Source organism: Leptodactylus fuscus, chromosome 6 (genome assembly GCF_031893055.1).
Source record: "Leptodactylus fuscus isolate aLepFus1 chromosome 6, aLepFus1.hap2, whole genome shotgun sequence".
Taxonomy (NCBI): domain Eukaryota; kingdom Metazoa; phylum Chordata; class Amphibia; order Anura; family Leptodactylidae; genus Leptodactylus; species Leptodactylus fuscus.
In genome coordinates this window covers 79,473,606-79,492,075 of record NC_134270.1, presented here as the reverse complement: position 1 = coordinate 79,492,075, position 18,470 = coordinate 79,473,606, and the positions used below count along the sequence as shown (strand labels likewise).

The following is an 18,470-nucleotide window of genomic DNA, read 5'->3' as shown; positions in this document are numbered from 1 at the left end:
TGTAAATAGGGAAGCCATGCCTCTGTATGCTGCCCTCTATGGAAAGTTCCCTTTTGAATATCATGCCCGACTTTCCAACAAGCCTTTGCTGCAATGATGCAGGATTTTGCCAGTCAGTATCCCAACTGTGGACAGCGCCGTTTCGATCTGATTGGATCTCATCAGCACAGCCTAGGGAGAACTGACTTGGCAGAGGCGAGAGACTTCTAGACCAGATTATGGGAATATTGTCACTCCTTAGGGAGAGACCACCTTGTAGGTGTGTGGAGTCTTACAAAGCCATTTTCACTCCACTGTGGGGGACAATGTTGTTCAAGGGAGCTTCCCATAGAGGGCAGCATACAGGGGCATGGTCTCCCTATTTACATATTGGAAAACATTTGCATATTCTTTCCATGATCCCCCACAGTGGAGCGAAAATGGCTTTGTAAGACTCCACACACCTACAAGGTGGTCTCTCCCTAAGGAGTGACAATATCCCCATAATTTTGACCACACTGTAATACAAGCTCTTCAGAAGGCTGAATACTCATGAACTATAAGTTGTTACAATCATTAGGACCAAGTTTTTCTGTTTGTGTTTATTGGGACCCCTAAAGGTATTGTCCATCGTTTGGAAAAACATGGCCTCTCTTATTTTAGAACTGGAATCCTACCTGTCAGGGTTGTCTTCTTCTGTACTTCAGTTTCATTGAAAATAATGTTTACTTGCAATACTACACACTATGTGTTTTTCTAATTCTGAGGAGAACTGAGAAATCTGAAATACACTGTATACATGGGATAAAATGATGGTAAAACTGGGACACACGAGACACCTAAGAATATATGTTGTAAGGATCATTACTGTCACTTCATCCATGTACAGCCTCTGTTTACCTTGTACACATGGGACGATGAAGCCTTTGTGGTGTTGCCCAGTGACCATGATCCTTTATAGACCGGCCCATTCTAGAAACAATGTGACTTCTAGGTGTGTAATAGCATTAGCCTCTGTCTGGTATCTTTTTGGTCTGAATAGTCTTTAACACAACATTTCGGTTGCTTTCAGGACATACTTTTTGGTCCAGCAAATACTGTGGAGCCATTGTGTCCTACAGTTGGATATGGACTGTTGCTTCTTGCACAATAATCATTTTGGTTGATCTTTTGGGCATTTTTTTTTGGACTTTCTTTGAGACTTCCCCAGATAGACAGTTTGGTCTTGAATATTGTACAGATGATATAGAGTATATGCCACAAGAGCATGGAGAACTAGCAGTGTTCTGTACAGTGTTACAGGCACATTACTAGGGGCTGTTTATAATATCTTTAGCCTGTTTCTTTCATAGTCTTGGTTGGTGGTCTGTCGGGGCTTTAAGTTTTGAGATTTTTATGTGACGAGTACACAATTTACTTTTGTCTTCACAGAAGGTACGGTAATTCCTTGCTGTTTTGGGGGGAGGGTGAAATACATGTTACTATAGATAAGTGCCTGACACGCACCTAGGCTTGGCGCAGCCTGGCCTTTCTTCTTTGTATTATTCCAGACTGCAGTTTCAGTGGTTACACTCACACACATAATTGTAGGGTAGTAACTGCGGGGGATATCGGCTATGTCACAGACAGGTCATAGAGGTTTATGTAGCTACCTAGTAGTTACTGGCAGTGACTTTTATGAGTATTTTTGTCTGGGTGTTTATTTTAGATTGAGTCGCTGGGTTTATGACTTTGTAGGTTATTAACATTTCTTAATGTAATTTGCACAAGCCATTTGGATTGAGGCCAATAAAATTAGTGTAGCATTGGTGAGGTAGTTGTGTATTTTATGTGATTACTGAAACACTTATAAAATTTGACTTGCAATATTTCTAATACAGATGTTAGGGGTGCATGTATCATAGACTGGAACCCCATAGCAGGACTGATGGATCTGCAAACCAGTGGCCACAGCTGCTCTGCCACTACGACTAGAGACTTGAATACTTTAGTCACAGGATTTTACTTTCTATCATTGCTGCAATAATAACAGGGAAGGAAATGATTTATTCTCCTGTACAAGGGGGGAGGAAAGTAATTAGCTGTGTGGTGTTATGCCATACACTTGACTAGTCAAGGGCCCGTTTTAGTTTTCCATATGGTACTCCTCATGTTGTCAGACATCAATGAAAGAAAAGGGATAGATGCGTGGACGTTATGTTCCATGTTTAAACTCTATACTGAGAACGGGTCTGCCACAGAAAACCGTCTTTAGTTTTGTCACCGGCATCTATTGTAGTTTGTCCTGCTCTTTGCTCTCCCAGCTTGTTCCTAATGAGAAGTTCATGCACCTAGGATACACATTCCGTAAATACTGTGATCCTTTATGTTCCTGGTGATAGGTGGCTCCACTAGTCTCTGGTGGCTGCTTATCTCTGAGGAATCAATTAGCTTTTTTAGATCAACTACACTGCAGAAAAGGTGCAGTACGCTAAGATATACAGGACATCGAAGTCTACTGAAACATTGGAGTAAGACTCACCATTACTATCTTGAAGCTCCATAGCAGTGTGGCAAAGTATCCAGGGGATTTGTAATTTCATTCCAAGCTTTGGACATTTTCTATGGCACATTAAATTTGTTTCTTGCTAAATTTGACAGTAAAAAAGCAGCAGCTAATGTCAGACACTGGGTATAAAGGGATCATTGTGTTTTCTGAATGGAATCGCCAGCCTGGGCTTTCTTTTGTGCAGCAGGTAGACATGTAGGCCACAGCTACTAGGTTTTTTTTTTCCTATAAATAGCTTTTCAGTACTGTAGTGCTGTGTGTTTCCATGGCCGTTCTGTCATCTAGAGGTCGATCTCTCTGCTAGAGAAAAGAATGAGCGTGTTAATATTCTACAGGTGTCGGCCTAGCAGAGGCAAGCAGTGTGTGAAAAGTAATGTATGTCTAATTGTAGCTGTGTTTTGTGTGGACGCTTGCTCCTCTGTAGCCATTATTAGCCCTGTGTTTTGTGTGGACGCTTGCTCCTCTGTAGCCATTATTAGCCCTGTGTTTTGTGTGGACGCTTGCTCCTCTGTAGTCCTGCTTTTGTGTAGATACACAGTCCTCTGTAGCCATTATTAGCCCTGTATTTTGTTTACCCAATAAATAATTTCTTTGCCAGACATGTGATTAGATTGGTCTATAATTGGCGGGACCAGGCACTTCATTTGTTATCAACTTCAAAGAATAAAGTTGGAGGTCTCCATCCTTTTAATGCAAGTAGCAATCCCACCACTCTCACTGAATGATGGCTTAAGGGTAAAAATTGTATTTTATAGTATAAGGCACAGTTTTGAACACCCTAAAAAAAAGTGTTGGTAGTCACACTCAGGTCCTGGAGTCATATGATGAAGCATCAGTATTACAAATGGAACATGATAGGCTGAGCCCAGGAGATGCCACGTAATCAATGTGCCTGTAAAATGGCTACTGGTAGCTAAAGTTAACTTCTATCAATATCATAAGATGCCAATACACATTAATTCTTCTGAACCCTGTGATTTTATTGTGGTAAGCCTCTGTGTTCCTGCTGAAGAAGTTAATAAGACTAAGTTCACACACAATTTTTTAGTCGGGATTTTGAGGCCATATCCGCCTCAAAATCCTGACCAAAAAGACTGCTCCAATTGAAATCAATGGGAGCCGCTCAGAAGTTTTTTTTCCGGGTCCCAGAAAAAAAGTGAGATGCTCATTCTTCAGGCTGAGTTGCCTCATGATTTGGCCACCCCCCTCCTCGGGACTAGTCCCATTCATTGGGCCTTATCCAGCCGTGCACTCTGCTCCAGATGCCGGTGCCATGTGAACTTACCCTTAGGAAATAAATTGACACCAGTAAGACATGATGATCTTGCAGCCATGGTTGTAATACTTAGCAAGATATTAAGACAAGACTGTCACCACTAAGATGTTTAGAAAAATATTTAATACTCTGCAAAGTATCTGTAAAATTAAGTATTATATTCCTAGGCATGCCCCATTAAAGATGCAGCCTAACGGATCTTCACATTAGGTGACCACAAGGATACAACTAGCCTTATTACTTGTCACTTTCTTCTGGCCACTAAGGATAACCATAATCTTTCCCTTCAGTTCAAAGTGGCTGCTTAGACTAATACAAAGTGAGCCAATTCAGATCACTTATGCCATAGTCGTAGTATAAGCAGTGAAGAACTTCCTTTTAATATATTCTTTTGTGTAGTTTCTAAAAAATGTCTTACTTTTGCAAAACATTTGTGCTTATTGTAGCTTTAAATATTCCCAAATTTTTTTATTTTTTTTTTAATCTTTTTTTAATCTAAATATAAAATATGTAGTAAACTCACTTTTAAAAAAAAATTACTTTAAGTTATGTACCATGACTTGTTTGAGGAATGTGGTAGCAGCACGCCTGGTAGATGTTTGAGGTATGAGGCTCTAGTTGGTATATTCTGTAGAGTAACCAAGCTGAAGGAATGCGTGTTCTTGACGGACTCTTTTTGTGAGGGGTATTAACATCATTCCAAGCTTCACCTACACAGAGATTTGTGGCATGTTTATATAGTAACTTTATCTCATGCCACATAAGGATTTCAAAGCCTATGACCGAAACCAGATGTTAAGGGTAGAAGCAGAGATGGCTAACCAGAGGTTTGAGGTTTTTAGACTTTTGTTATGCCTTTAAGCCACATTCTAGACCTTTATCTGTTTTTGTTTCCCCAATTACAATGTGTTGAAATTTATTTATTTTTTTTTTTTACACAAGTTTTGTATTACAAGTAGCCAGTATTCCTGTAATACTAAGGATGGCGGGTGAAAGATACATTCTGTAGACAGTTTATCAATCTATGCATTCTTTGTAATGTGGGAGAACTGTAAAGGCATTGAGCAATATGGGAAGACAGAACATTTGATATTAGGCGGGCCAGAAATGTGTTCTGTTTACCATTAATTGGCAACTGCAGTCTCAACGCTCTTTCCCTCATGCCCCACTTCCCTGGCCAAAGGTAAAATGGTTTCTATAGGTGGTAAATAGAAGGCAGATACCCTCAACATTTGGTTAAGACTTAACATTAGAGCCCAGATGCTATTACACGTCTGCAGACATTATCTGGATAGTCTTTAAAATAACACATTAGTTATATACACGTGCAGGAATTTTCAGATCTACATTCTCCTGTCTTTCTGTTTTCTTAATGGCTCAATATTTTGCTAACACATCATACTTAATAGATCTGTAGGCAAGAATATAGTGAAACCAAGATTAGCTGTTCATAATGAACATACTGCTCCTTCTGCAGCTATATAAAATATTGTGATGGAAACAATCACGTTACATCTCACCTGTAAATCTCATCACATCCAAGTGTCGGGGCATTCAGTATTCAGTGTGGTTGGGTTTTGTAGATGATTAATTCCAATTGAAATGCGTTGGGTTGCCCACTAGGAAGCAGATTTTTGTTGCGATGCTGTGTCAAAAGTAACTAATCTACCCTCAGTCAATAATTCACCATATTATTTACTTGCATACAAAATATATTCGGGAGATTTATCAAAACGTTTGTCCATGGCAACCAATTACTGGGATATTCCTTCAAAATGAGAATGTTGGAATGTATGGTTTCCTTCTGAGGAAACTTTGAGATGAGGCTTTGGTATCTCTACTTTTTGCTCTTCCTTGTTGTTTTTGACTGTTTACTGTAAACAGTCACATATATGTCAGAGTGCAGAGCCTTGTTTTATATGGGACTGCCTCAAGAACTGGTTTATTGAAAGTGACATTACGTGGCGATAACGGCTTTGGGCGTTTCCTGGCAGAATGGAGTGGGGATAACATGGGCTACAAATATTGATTTGTATACTGTGGCACACTTATAAAATATGGAGCATGCTACCAAATACCAAGATGTATTTGGCCTTGTACCCCACCTGCTGCAAAATGAGTCAGATTCCATAAAGAAGGCATTAAATCAGGAAGAAAAATAATGGAATAATTTTTTTAAAGAGAAAAATGTTGAACCACTGAAGCATAATTGTTACTAAATCCCTGTGTGGCCCATATAGATACTGAAGCTTCACATAAATGTTATGCAAATATAGCTGAACGGAGGGGGATGGGTTATGCAGATAAGCCATATTTGTTAGACTGTGATATCCCCCATCTTTACTGCCTATTCATTTGCAAACACCTGCCTGATGCGACAGTGGTTTCAGCCTCTGATCCTCGGTATTTACATGAACAATTACACTCATCACATACTAGATGACACATTTTGTAACATGCTCATCAGTTTTCTGCCATTATGAACATAGAGTAAGTCTTATTGTGAATGATTGCCACTAGTCGTGTGCAGCCTTTATCATATGAATAGCAAAAATCCCATAAGCATTGAAGAATTTTACTATTATATTGCAAGAAATGAGATTCACAGAGTCATGTATGTCTTTGGCCAAGTAGAGCTGTCCTCCAGTCTTCCTAGTCTTCTAAAGTGACATATCTGTCTGTCTTTACACAATGATGGATTATTTGGCATTTGGGAATCTGGAAAAGCTGGGTGTCCATGTAAATAGCAGCTTTTAGTTGTCAGCTAGTAATGTGACTGGACTTGACTTGTCGCTAGAGTATGAAAAGATCCTCTGGATGGGCCTATATTTTGACATAAAAATTGGCCCTATTTGAACTTTTGAAGTAATCTGCTTTCCACTAGGGGTCTGTTTCATATGGGTTTATTACGAATACAGCATAGATCCATGAAGTCTAATAGGGTATGTGCTATTAAAAGAACCAGTATAGATGATGTTGCGCCCCTATAATCATTATGGGCCCAGAATCTGACACTGCTGACTCCAAGCTTTCTCTGAATCCTGAATAGCTTATCAATTGGTTTTGTAGTGATGATAATTCAGTGGGATATCTTGCTGCATAACTGGGCAGGTTAGCTGTTGAGAAATCTCAAGAACCTGAGTGGGAATAGTAATAGTGGCAATGTTCTTTGTCACATTGCTTTCCTGCTCATAGTAAAAAGCAGAACAGCCTTTTTCATTTCATTAACTCTGATTTACTTGGGTTGATGATGTTCTACTTCAAGAGTATGTTGCCTGTCTTTGTTCTCAGAAACTACTACTCCCATCATGTCCTGACCACTGGGAACATACTGGGACTTGCCGTTTCCCAACAGCTGGAAGATAATGCTGCTACACATGACTCAGATGACCTCTGTCAGTAGAGATAAGGGCACTGGATGAATTGCAGGCTCTGTATTTGATGATGGGATTGGGCATTTAAGAGGGTATAAAATCTTAGTCATATAAACAATTCTGGACTGTGTCAATGCCTTGGAATGCTGGATGATGTATGGTGGACTCTTCACAAGAGAAGTCTGATAAGTCATTGAGCACAGGCTCAGATGAAGGATTCTAGCCTGAGCATTTAAGAGATTTGCACATTGATAGTGCTTGAGTGATGGGTTAGAAAAAGTGAATGCTGGGAAAGTTACAGATAGTGTGTGGATTAGAAATGTAAATGGATAACACCTCTATTCCACTACATGACATTGGATCCATGTGCTCTGTTCCTCTTTATATTTAGAAATCTACCCTAGGTTTATTTTGAGTCCTGAAGAGCAAATGTAGACTTATCTAGACCAATCTGGGAAAATGTACTGGTTATGGCCTAACTTTACAGAAGTGTAACTGCTAGTGAGCTTAGTAGCAGTTGGCCAAATTGTAAACCCAAAAATCAATGTCCATTACTTTTTCATGTTTTTTTGGACTTCAGACCTTTACCTGCAGCCAACTGACCCTAACAAAATAACTTCCACTCTCAAGTTTTTGTTTGATTGTCGGTTAAAAAAGAAAGACCTTAGCTTTGTACTGTACCAGATTAATGAGAAAAACAGTAAATTCCAGCCTTATGAGGAGGGCATGTGGCATAATAATAAAACTATATATATCTTGGCTTTAGACAGAGCTGCTGCAAAGATTGTATGGAGGCCTGTGTATCAACAGTGTCTGCAGCGTGGATGATTTATAATCCAGCTGTTTTATGAACTATTAAAACTCTGGGTCTTCCATGATGGGAGTTGCAGTCTGGAGGGTAACTAGAAAATAGTGATCTTTTCTGCAAAGCTTCAGTTACTTGTGTGATCAGTAGCATAACCCCCTCCCTTACTGCAGTAGGTTGTATTCAAGTGCCAGGCTCCGTTAAATACTTGAAAGCTATAAAACATGCAGATCTGTTCCCTGAGGTGGTACATTTACATGTCTCCTCGCCAGCTTGTGTAGCTGGGTAATTGCTGTATGTAGACGTGTGGATATATGCAGGATTATCTGCCTGTGTCCAGATGTGCTCATCTAAGTCTCTATATAAGGGTATTAAAAGACAAATTGTCTTACAGAAAATCTACCAATAACATCCACAAATGGCTGATGTAAAGGAACTACTGAAATGAGACCAGGCCGGTGCTTGCTTTAAATGATTGTTTATGGCCACAACGTCACCCTTAAAAAGTGTTTACACAGAGTTTTGAGACTGTTACTTTCTGTAGAGAGGTTATTTGGTCTGAGTAAAGCAGTATTGGGTGAATGTGTTTCAGGCAATACCCTCTATATGTTGGATTATCTATGTGAACTGGAAGTTGGACAGCACTGCCATAGCCTTTAATAGGGGCCTATAACTGAAATAAGCAAAAAAATTTGAAGGCTAGGTTCACATCTGCTCTTAGTGATCATTTAGGAATTCCCTCCCCCATGCCGCTTGAAAAATGCAGAGTAAAGTTGTGCAAGCAGGACTCTTCTCTCTGCATTTTTCGAGGCGGAAGCCTGGCGGACTCCATTATAGTCTATGGGGTCCACAGGTTTCTGTGGGTAACGCCTTTCTAAGCGCATTGGGTTTCCGTTTTTTTTTTGGGTCACCAAGCAGACCCGAGGAATGGAAACCATAGTGCAACATGGCTGTAGCTTTTCAGATAGCAGATGTATGATGGGGCTTGGAAGCTCTCTGCAACATACTGTAACCAGCTGGAAACTGTAACCTCAAACTCATAAAATATATATATATATATATATATATATATATATATATATATTATTTATTATAAGCAACTGTGTTGCCATTCTTCATCATATGGGCCATTTTAAGGTAACCCTCTGTTAATCAAACCAGTGAGTGATCTGTAAAAACATCATTTATGCTTGGCAAATAGATTGTCGTAACAGAGGGACACTTTGATTATGTTGCCAAAGACCCATTTTTAGCCATAGCCAACCAAGGTGAGGGAAGAGGAAACTCCCAACATCCAATGATAAACCAAACTGCCAGGGGACTCGGTGTAAGATTTTTAGATGAGCGGCTGTTACTGTCACTGACAGCTTTTTCACTTGTCCAAAGGGAAAATGATGAAAATCTTTTGGATAGAACAATTTTACCAAATTGCCGTATGAGTGGAATCAAATTCATTGTATTAGTGAAATTGCTTACAATGCAGTTCCCTAATAAAATTAAAGTGGCATATAACTCTAAAAAGCACATGCATGTGAAACATCAGGCTGTAAGTTTAGAGCAAAAAACTGTAATTGTTGCGCTGACTGGGATCTGAATTATTGTTTACCAAGGGTGGCCGATGTTTCTCCTGTGTACTTAGACATATACAGTCACATGCTGAGAAGTTACAGGTCCAGACATTAAAAACAAGGATTAGAAGCAGCTCTATAATTTAACCACTTAAGAAATGAATATTGCTTGCATCCTCAAGATTACATAAAACTTCCATTTTAGGTTTAAAAACATTTCCCAAGTAGTTGGTTGGTCTAATGCCCAACAAAGGCCCAATTTGAGGTTGTCATTTGACCCTCGTCCCATTCACATTACAGCTTTATTAGAGATCCAAGGGTTTCTCAAGATCATGACCTCTTATGTGTCCTGTAAGAGAACATAATAAAGAGGAACCCCCTTTTTTTTTTTTTTTTTTTTTTTTTTGAGGAATAGCTAATTTCTGAGATGGCTTCAATTTAAAACTTCAGTTTAAAATAGAGTTGCCATCGTCTTCTGGACAAAGCCCTCCTGTTTCCTTAAGACATTTTTTTTGTGACTCAACTTTCCCGAGATAGCGTGTGCCACCCCTTCCCCCCACACACATTTACTTAAACAGTTTCTCCTGAAACACTTAGTAAATTAACGCCTGTCATTGGAATCCTATAAAAGTAATTGAGATCAGTTTCTGAAAGTGGATCGCAAAAATTTCTGGAAACCCCCAATGCATATAATTAAAGGCCTGAGATATTTGCAATGTTACATATGCATCCTCTGTGCAAGTAGTGGAAACTACGGTACCTAGATGTGTCGAAGCTCAAAATAGAAAAGTTGCTAAATTAAATCTTAATTTAAGAAATTTTTTATTTTTTTTTGCTCTCCATACACACAAGGTGGATGAAGTTGACGAGCCCCAATCTCTTCAGGCACCTAAAATGTGGCACAAAAACTTGGGACCAGGCATTAAGGATCATGAGGTCTTTCTTTCCAAGGGACAGGATCGCAAACACAACAACCTAGAAAGCTGAGATATGGAGTTATGGTTGGGGTATACCTTACAGTGTGTCTAAACCAGATCTACTCTGTAGTCAGCAGTTGTTTCTTACTAATAAAATTGCAGGTTTGTGGGTTAAAGAGGTCACTCATTTTATATCTCTCTACTGTTGTGCAAGAGAGCTTCATCATTGGAGGTCTTGTGTCCCTTGCAGTTTTGTTTTCTCAGTTTAGGGAGGATGTATACTCTTTGGTTGAATAAAATGTTTAAAACTCTGAAAAATGTTTAATTTTATAGTTGCAACTGTACTGATTTTAATAAAAAATGGTCATACATTCCCTTTAACTAGAGTGCATAGAAGTATATGAGCACGTCATTAAACAAGTGTGGAGTCAGAGTACATACTTGGCTTCTGTTCCATTCTAATATTTTTAGAGCAGGTCCTATTCAGACCCATTGGAATGGACAAATGGACCTGGAAGACAGTTGGATGAACTCGGATAACACACTTGGTCATGTGCTTGAAGTCTAAATCAAATCCAATAGTTATAACAGTATGTGTTCTCCCTATATGCATTCTCCTTTTCTTTCCACCCTATTTATCACAACTACCTTCTTCAGTCTTACAGGCCCAAGAAGTTTTAGTAACAGAGAAGCAGATCGGTATCGTTGGTAAAGAAGTAATTATGCCATGCAAATTAAACAGCAAAGATCCTTCCGTGCGTGTGACTCAGATCATGTGGATGAACTCTTCTGGCAGGTTAGCAGCATACAGTCCTCATATTGGTACCCATTCAACAGATCCAACACGGTTCACGCTAATAAATTCAACGGAACAAACCAGTGCAACACTTATCATCTCACCTGTCCTGACAACTGATCAAGGAGAGTACTGGTGTGAGGTAACCACCTTTCCTGGTGGCACCGTCAAAGCCGCCACCACTTTGATAGTCAAAGGTGAATAATATGAATATGTATAAACCTATTGCATGATTTATCTTTATAGATTGATGATTGTTTGGCAGAATAGGTCTACAGTAGACAATGTAGTCTAAATGTTTGTGAACACTGTTTTCATAAACCAATGGCTGACTGCTAGACACTTAACCTTGGAAAACTACCTTCTATGTGTTTAGCTAAAATCTGTATGTTTTACCAGTAAATGTTATACCTTTATTGAACTGATCCCTAGGGACAATAATGCCCTTTTCTCTTGGTTCTTCCTAATATCTTTAACGACTTAGCAATTCATAAGGTTTGCTGCTCTGTTTTACCTTTTCAGCCATACCACAAAATTCTGCAGAAGCTAACCATGGGGTTGTAGCAGGTGACCATGAGCAAGCAGTAGCTACATGCAAATCAGCCAATTCAAGGCCTCCATCCAAAATAACATGGCATGCTGCCATTCCTGGCAATGTGAGCAACACTATGATCAATAACACTGATGGAACATACACTATAGTCAGCCAATACGTAACTATACCAGAATGGACCACTGATGGGAAATCACTCACCTGCATAATCAACTATGATTCAACAGACTACACAATCCCATTGACATTGTCCGTGCAATGTAAGTACCTTTCAAATTTTGTTGAAATGTCACCAAAGTCCATTTCAGCGTTTGCTTTATCTCCAAAACTTTAAACTGTAACTCCTGCTTTTGTAGATCCTCCTGTGGTAACCATTGAGGACTTTGATGATAATTGGCATTTGCATCGTAATGGTGTCTACCTGACATGCAATGGAAAAGGCAACCCCCCTCCCACGTCATATATTTGGAAGACGTAAGTTTACATGAATATTGTAGAAAGTTCAAATCCAGATAAGGATGACATCTGCTTGGAGTCTGTAATGCTTGATCTGGGTTTGATTGGGTTTTATCTGGGTACTCTAGTTTCCTCCCACACGTCCGTGAAATACTGATGGCGAACTTGGATTGTGAGCTCAACTTTGGACAGTCAGACTTGAGCTTGAGTTGCATTCTAAATTACACCCCGCCCCGCACGCCTTCATACCATCTGACCATTGTGTGGCTCCTTTTTAATACAACATACCAGTAATCCAAAAAACTTGTCTAGTTGATTTAAATTGCATATATAAACTGTACAAAATGTCCCCACTCTTGTATAAGGGGTTATCCAAGAATTTGAGCTACCTCTGTGGACCCTGGGAAAGGTGTAAAATGGGAAGGGGTGGTGCTCTGTCATCCACCAGTGTCAGCTTAGTCTTTTTTTCGATGTATTGATGTTGGAAGTACTTGACCACATGTGACAGTTAAGAGCAGTGAACAGTCTTGGTTGTCAATGAAGCGGGGACCAATGACATCACTTGCATCCATCCATAACTGGTTCCTTGTCAATGACTTCTGAAGCTCCTGACTGGCCTCAGCAGTCACGTAAGGCTGAGGACTTCTGGTATTGATGTATTGGCATGACAGTGGAATGCCGGGAACGGTTAAATATGCTTTATTTTTATTTCATACCTTCTCCAACTTTCACACGGTTTGTGCCAATTTCTGGACAACACGTTTTAAAGGGATTCTACCATTAAAAAAACCTTTTTTTTTTCTCGGTAACACGTCGGAATAGCCTTTAGAAAGGCTATTCGTCTCCTACCTTTGGAAGTGATCTCCGCCACGCCGTTCGTTCGAAATACTGGTTTGTACCAGTATGCTAATTAGTTCTCTTGCAGCGATGGGGGCGTCCCCCAGCGCAGGAGATGCGATGGGGGCGTCCCCATTGCTGCTCGTAAACAGACTCCAGCGCCGCCTCTATCTTCTTCTGCATCCTCCCCTTCCTTCTTCGGCTTGACGTCGGACGCCAGCGCAGTACGCTCTGTTCGGCGAACTTGCAGTGTCGGCACTATGGCCGCGGGCATGCGCAAAGTTCGCCGAACAGAGCGTACTGCGCAGGCGTCCGACGTCAAGCCGAAGAAGGAAGGGGAGGATGTAGAAGAACATAGAGGCGGCGCTGGAGTCTTTTTTCGAACAGCAATGGGGACGCCCCCCATCGCATCTCCTGCGCTGGGGGACGCCCCCATCGCTGCCAGAGAACTAATTAGCATACTGGTACAAACCGGTATTTCGAACGAACGGCGTGGCGGAGATCACTTCCAAAGGTAGGAGACGAATAGCCTTTCTAAAGGCTATTCCGACGTGTAACCAAGAAAATTTTTTTTTTTTTTTTTTTTTTTTAATGGTAGAATCTCTTTAAATGCCATTGGACCAAAGGGTCAACTATTCCTTATATCTTGGCAGGGCAGTGTTTGCTTTTCTTGGTAATGTTGCTGAGCCTATCATGTATAACTTTGTAGTTATATACAATAATTGAAGTTGTTTTTTTGTTTTGTTTTTTCTCCCCTGAAAGTGCGGATGGTTCGCCACTCCCTGCATCTGTCTCTGCAAAGAACAATGTGTTGTATGTGGATGAGGTGGACGAGCGTGTGAACAGATCGTTTTTATGTGAAGTAACCAATGCTCTTGGGAGCAGAGAATCCCGTCAGGATGTAATTGTGAGAGGTAAATACCATTCTGCCAACTACTGCATGTGTGACAAGTATGCTGTGCCTGCGTGACTGAACCAAACTCTGTCCTAATAGATTGCCATTCTGCTATACAAATGGTGTCTTATTTTTCCCTAACTCTCTAATAGACAATTCATACATTTGATCATCCAGATACATACTAACTTCAAGTCCAATAGATGGTTCTCATACTCGACAGCTCTTTTTCTGTACACCAATCATCCTCTAATGGTATTCATTATCCCTACTAACTCCACAGGCACTCCACACATCTAGAATTATATATATATATATATATATTTTTTTTTTTTTTTAAATTTGTCATGCCCCATATACCTTTCCGAGGTGCCATCTTGTCATAGTCCACCAGCTGAATAATGACTTTCTATGATGCATGACCATGTCTGAGCATGCTGGTTCTCGCAGGTCATAATAAATTGGCTTGAAAGTTCTGACCTGCTTGACATTTTGCTTGAAGATCCTGCACTGGTCTAAAGCAAAATGTAAGTGTTCCCCTTAGTCCTTCCCATGTACTGCCTGTAAATTACAGTAGTCTGTAGTATGTTTTTTTTGGAGTGGGGGTGGAGGGAGTTTTCCTATGACAACAGCAGAGAAAAGTTCAGGGGGTGTTTTTTTTTTTTTGTTTTTTTTTTTCTTTTTTTTTTACCTAGATTTAGTATTTGTACAAGGAATAAAGGTAATTTTGGCATAAATTGAAGGCATGATAATGGTTTTAACCAATAGAACAGTTTTTCATATAACCACTCCAGTATAGTGCCGTAATTCTATGGATAAGCCTTGGTAGTTAGCAAATTGACTAGTATAGATGACACTTATGTATGGCCGCTTTTACTGTATATTTCAGAGACATTTTCCTATGTAGATCAGGGTTACAGATACTTAGGAAGTTCACGACTTTTGACTCGGTGTATAATAATTGGCCAGCGAACCAAAGAGCAGTAGATGAGGGATATTGTACCCCTTTGTGGTTGCTTTCCCCATTTTTGGATGATCTCCTGGCTTTAACAGAAGCAAATCTTATTTATGCAGTTCTGCAAGATGTACATATATATATTTATCCTTCTGGATGCACTAGCTATCAACTTTCAACACTGTCCAAATGGCCACAGTGCCTGAGAACACAAGTGCCAACAGTCAGGTTATGAAATGTGTAATTTTAGGTCTTCATTATGAGCTGAGATTGGTGTTCATTATAATCAATGCAAGCAACGACACTGACCTTCAGCAGTATAGATTTTTGGCTTAATGGCCTGCATTGGTAGAAGTCTAGAATCATTTTTCATGTATGTGTTAGGAATGAAAGGATTCTTCATCAGTATTCTGTCATGGGTCATGCTTAATCTTTTGATTTAGAAAGCCATGTTTGGTGGACCATATCCCAGTAATTATTTATTTATGACTGATTAAATACAAAAAAAAATAAAATAATATATATATATATATATATATATATATATATATATATATATATATATATATATATATTTATTATGATCTCTCTTGAGACATATACACAGAATGGATCTTTGCTCATGGATGTGCAAGTAAATGTCAATAAACACTGCCACACACCTCCCGCACTCCTATGAAACTGGATTTATTAGATAGGGATCTCAATAATGGAGTGAGTGCATGGAAAATGGATTTCTATCAGCTTAGAACATGTATTTATGGGATCACCTAGGGTACATGCAATATTGTGCATTTTTCAAAATCCAACATTGTTTTACTTATTGCAGGAATTGCATAAAAACAAATGAATACGCTTCCTTGTAATTCCTCATATAGCAGGGGGAATGTAGCATGTAAGATCTTGTATGCAGTATGTTGCCATGGAGCCTTGTCCTAAAAGAGCATTTCCATTTAAAAAAAATAAAAAATCGCAGTTATTTTGTTACTTTTTCTGGGAATGCTACAGTTATAGCTGCCATCATAGCTTTCTGGCTTTTCCAGACTCTAGAGCAGCAAATCTGGGACCAAAACTTATACTTCACACCTAGGCAAATTTGACAGATGACAGTTCATGGAACTGGATGTTTTGGGGGGGAACTGCCATTTGAGTGAGAGTTTCCATAAAGCAGCTGATCACTTTGAAACTATAGTTTCTTACATCTGTGTATGTGGCCTCTAACATAAGCTGCTGTGCAATATCTGATCCTGCCTGGAAATTCACTTTTATCTATAGGCACTGGAATATGCACAGAAATGGAAAAGTATGATAAAAGTCCCTATCGTGTCAAGGTCAAAATACAACCATGACCTTACTCTATGTAAACGCCGAGTGTAAAGAACCTATGTATGGCCGGTATTACAGATAATTGGGTGCTTCCTGACTTTTGACCTGCATAGAACAGACGCCATAGTAATTCAAAAACAGCAGTCAGGGTGGAACAAGTCAATCCCTAAATCTTTTATCGGTGTCTGTTTTTGTTTAAATTTTTTTTTTTTTTAAATGACATACTACTCTTCTAAAGGCTTAGGCATTCTCACAAGATAACGTCATCTGAGGGGTGCGCCTGCACTGTCAACAGGACCTTTGCAAGCGAGCCAGCCAGGTGATAGATTTAGTTTCTCATTTCCTGTCCTGTTAGGTGAGGTCACCTGACTATTGCCCAAGGCAATATGTTGGAGCAATGGATTTCGCAAAGCAATAATTTAAATGTCCTCTTTTTCCGGCTTTTGTCTGAAAGGTGTTGAGTCACTGGCCATGTGTGAGAAGAATTTATGTAAATTATTTTACTTGTAGGAGAAGTGTAAAAAGATTCCTGGCAGTTCACATAATTTTCATGCTTTTGGTCATAACCTCCTAAAAGCTGTTTATAGAAATAACACACTGATGTATGTTTTGGATGAAATATCTGTATCAATTCTAGATGATTAGAAAGCTGTTATAAGTGGTAAGTTGTCTTTTGGTGTAATGGTACATAAAGATGGGAAACGTGGACCCATGTGCAAACTTGGTCAAACAATATGGCTAGCTTTTAAGGAGCAGTCCCACTTTAATTTTTTTTTTTTTGAAGAACTAAAAAAACCACATCTGTGAAAGCTAATATGGCTGCTATTAACACTCCCATATGTGTAGCAATTCCAAAAATTGATCTATAGAGAAAATTTTTAGGACATTTGGGGTGCAAATTTTTATACATAATATAAAAATATATATAATTTTCTTTATAAACTTAATTCCAATCAATGACTTGGCACAAACTTTACTATGATCAGTCCTGAACCCAGGTGCGATAGTAGGTGTCCCTGTGTATAAATCTTATACTTTTAGATATCTGACAATGTCAGAAGCAAGGAGCCTGTATGGTAGCCTTTAGGTATATAAAGGGCCAGTTAAAAAGTTATTACCTAAACTACAAAAGGCAAAGTGAAGTCTAGATACACATTTTCATTCACATTTATTTTTCCTACATGAAAGATTCATATTGAAGACATGGATGCTATGAAGCAATACACTTGGAGTTGACTAGAAAATAAAAAGTGCTAAACCAGAATGTTTGTCTTTAGATTCTTCAAATTAGCCCCCTTTTGTTTAGTTTAAGGATTTAGATTAGGAATTGATAGGCTTATCCGATGACATGTCTGTAGTAATTGAGTTACTGTGATTTGTTGTAAATCATTCCAGAGAAGTCCTGCAACTCTGAAATTGTGGATATGGGAGTGGGAGGTTCTGATAACTTGTATACTATAATTAATAGGCATCCAGTGCAATGTCTGGCACAGACCGGAGACATCACTGTAGCATTTAGACTTCTAGATGAACCTGGCTGCTGCATTCAGAATAGATTGTGCAGGGGAGAGTTTAGTTAAAGGAAGACTGGTTAGTAGGGGGTTACGGTAAGCCTGGAGACTGAAATGGAAATATCAGGGTTAGGTCAGTTAGCTGGTGGAAACAGCAATAGTTCAGTCTTTAGTTTCAGACTTTTTAGTTTGATAGGGGGAAGACATTATATGAGAGACAGTCATTGGTTTTCTGTAGTAGTGCAGGGGTGATATTATGAGAAGAGGTACCGTATGTAATTGGGTGTCAGAATAAAAATGGTACCAAAAGCCGAAACTCCTGATGGTTTGTCTAATAAACAGACTCCAGCTTCAATGGGATCATGGATGGGCGAATAAAATATTGGATGCTACCAATCGTAATTATTACAATTAGAGACTGATGTGTGTAAAAACAAAAAAAAAAAAAAACCAAAAACGCTGCCTAGTTTATTCCATGAGGAGCTAGCTGCCCGAGGCCTTTGCCTTATGGAAGACAAGCTCCTGTCTGAACAACACCACTGATGGTCTAAAATGCATTTTAGACTAAGTTCCGCAAGTGTACTATTGCCAATCATTGAAAACCATTTCCTAGGCTACCACATGAGGCTGAGGGAATGCCAAGTGTGTGCAGAACTGTCATCAAAGCAAAAGGG

The 18,470-nt window shown here is 39.3% G+C and overlaps 1 protein-coding gene across 2 annotated transcripts in view; it reads left to right on the top strand.

Annotated features, from left to right (window-relative positions):
- Nucleotides 1-18,470, top strand: part of NECTIN2 (nectin cell adhesion molecule 2) — a 60,245-nt gene that overhangs the window by 7,930 nt on the left and 33,845 nt on the right. For both annotated transcript variants that reach the window (XM_075280303.1, XM_075280302.1), the window contains exons 2-5: nt 11,125-11,460; nt 11,786-12,076; nt 12,173-12,290; nt 13,872-14,023. In XM_075280303.1, coding sequence (XP_075136404.1) covers nt 11,125-11,460; nt 11,786-12,076; nt 12,173-12,290; nt 13,872-14,023 — 897 coding nt within the window. The remainder of the gene's footprint in view (nt 1-11,124; nt 11,461-11,785; nt 12,077-12,172; nt 12,291-13,871; nt 14,024-18,470) is intronic.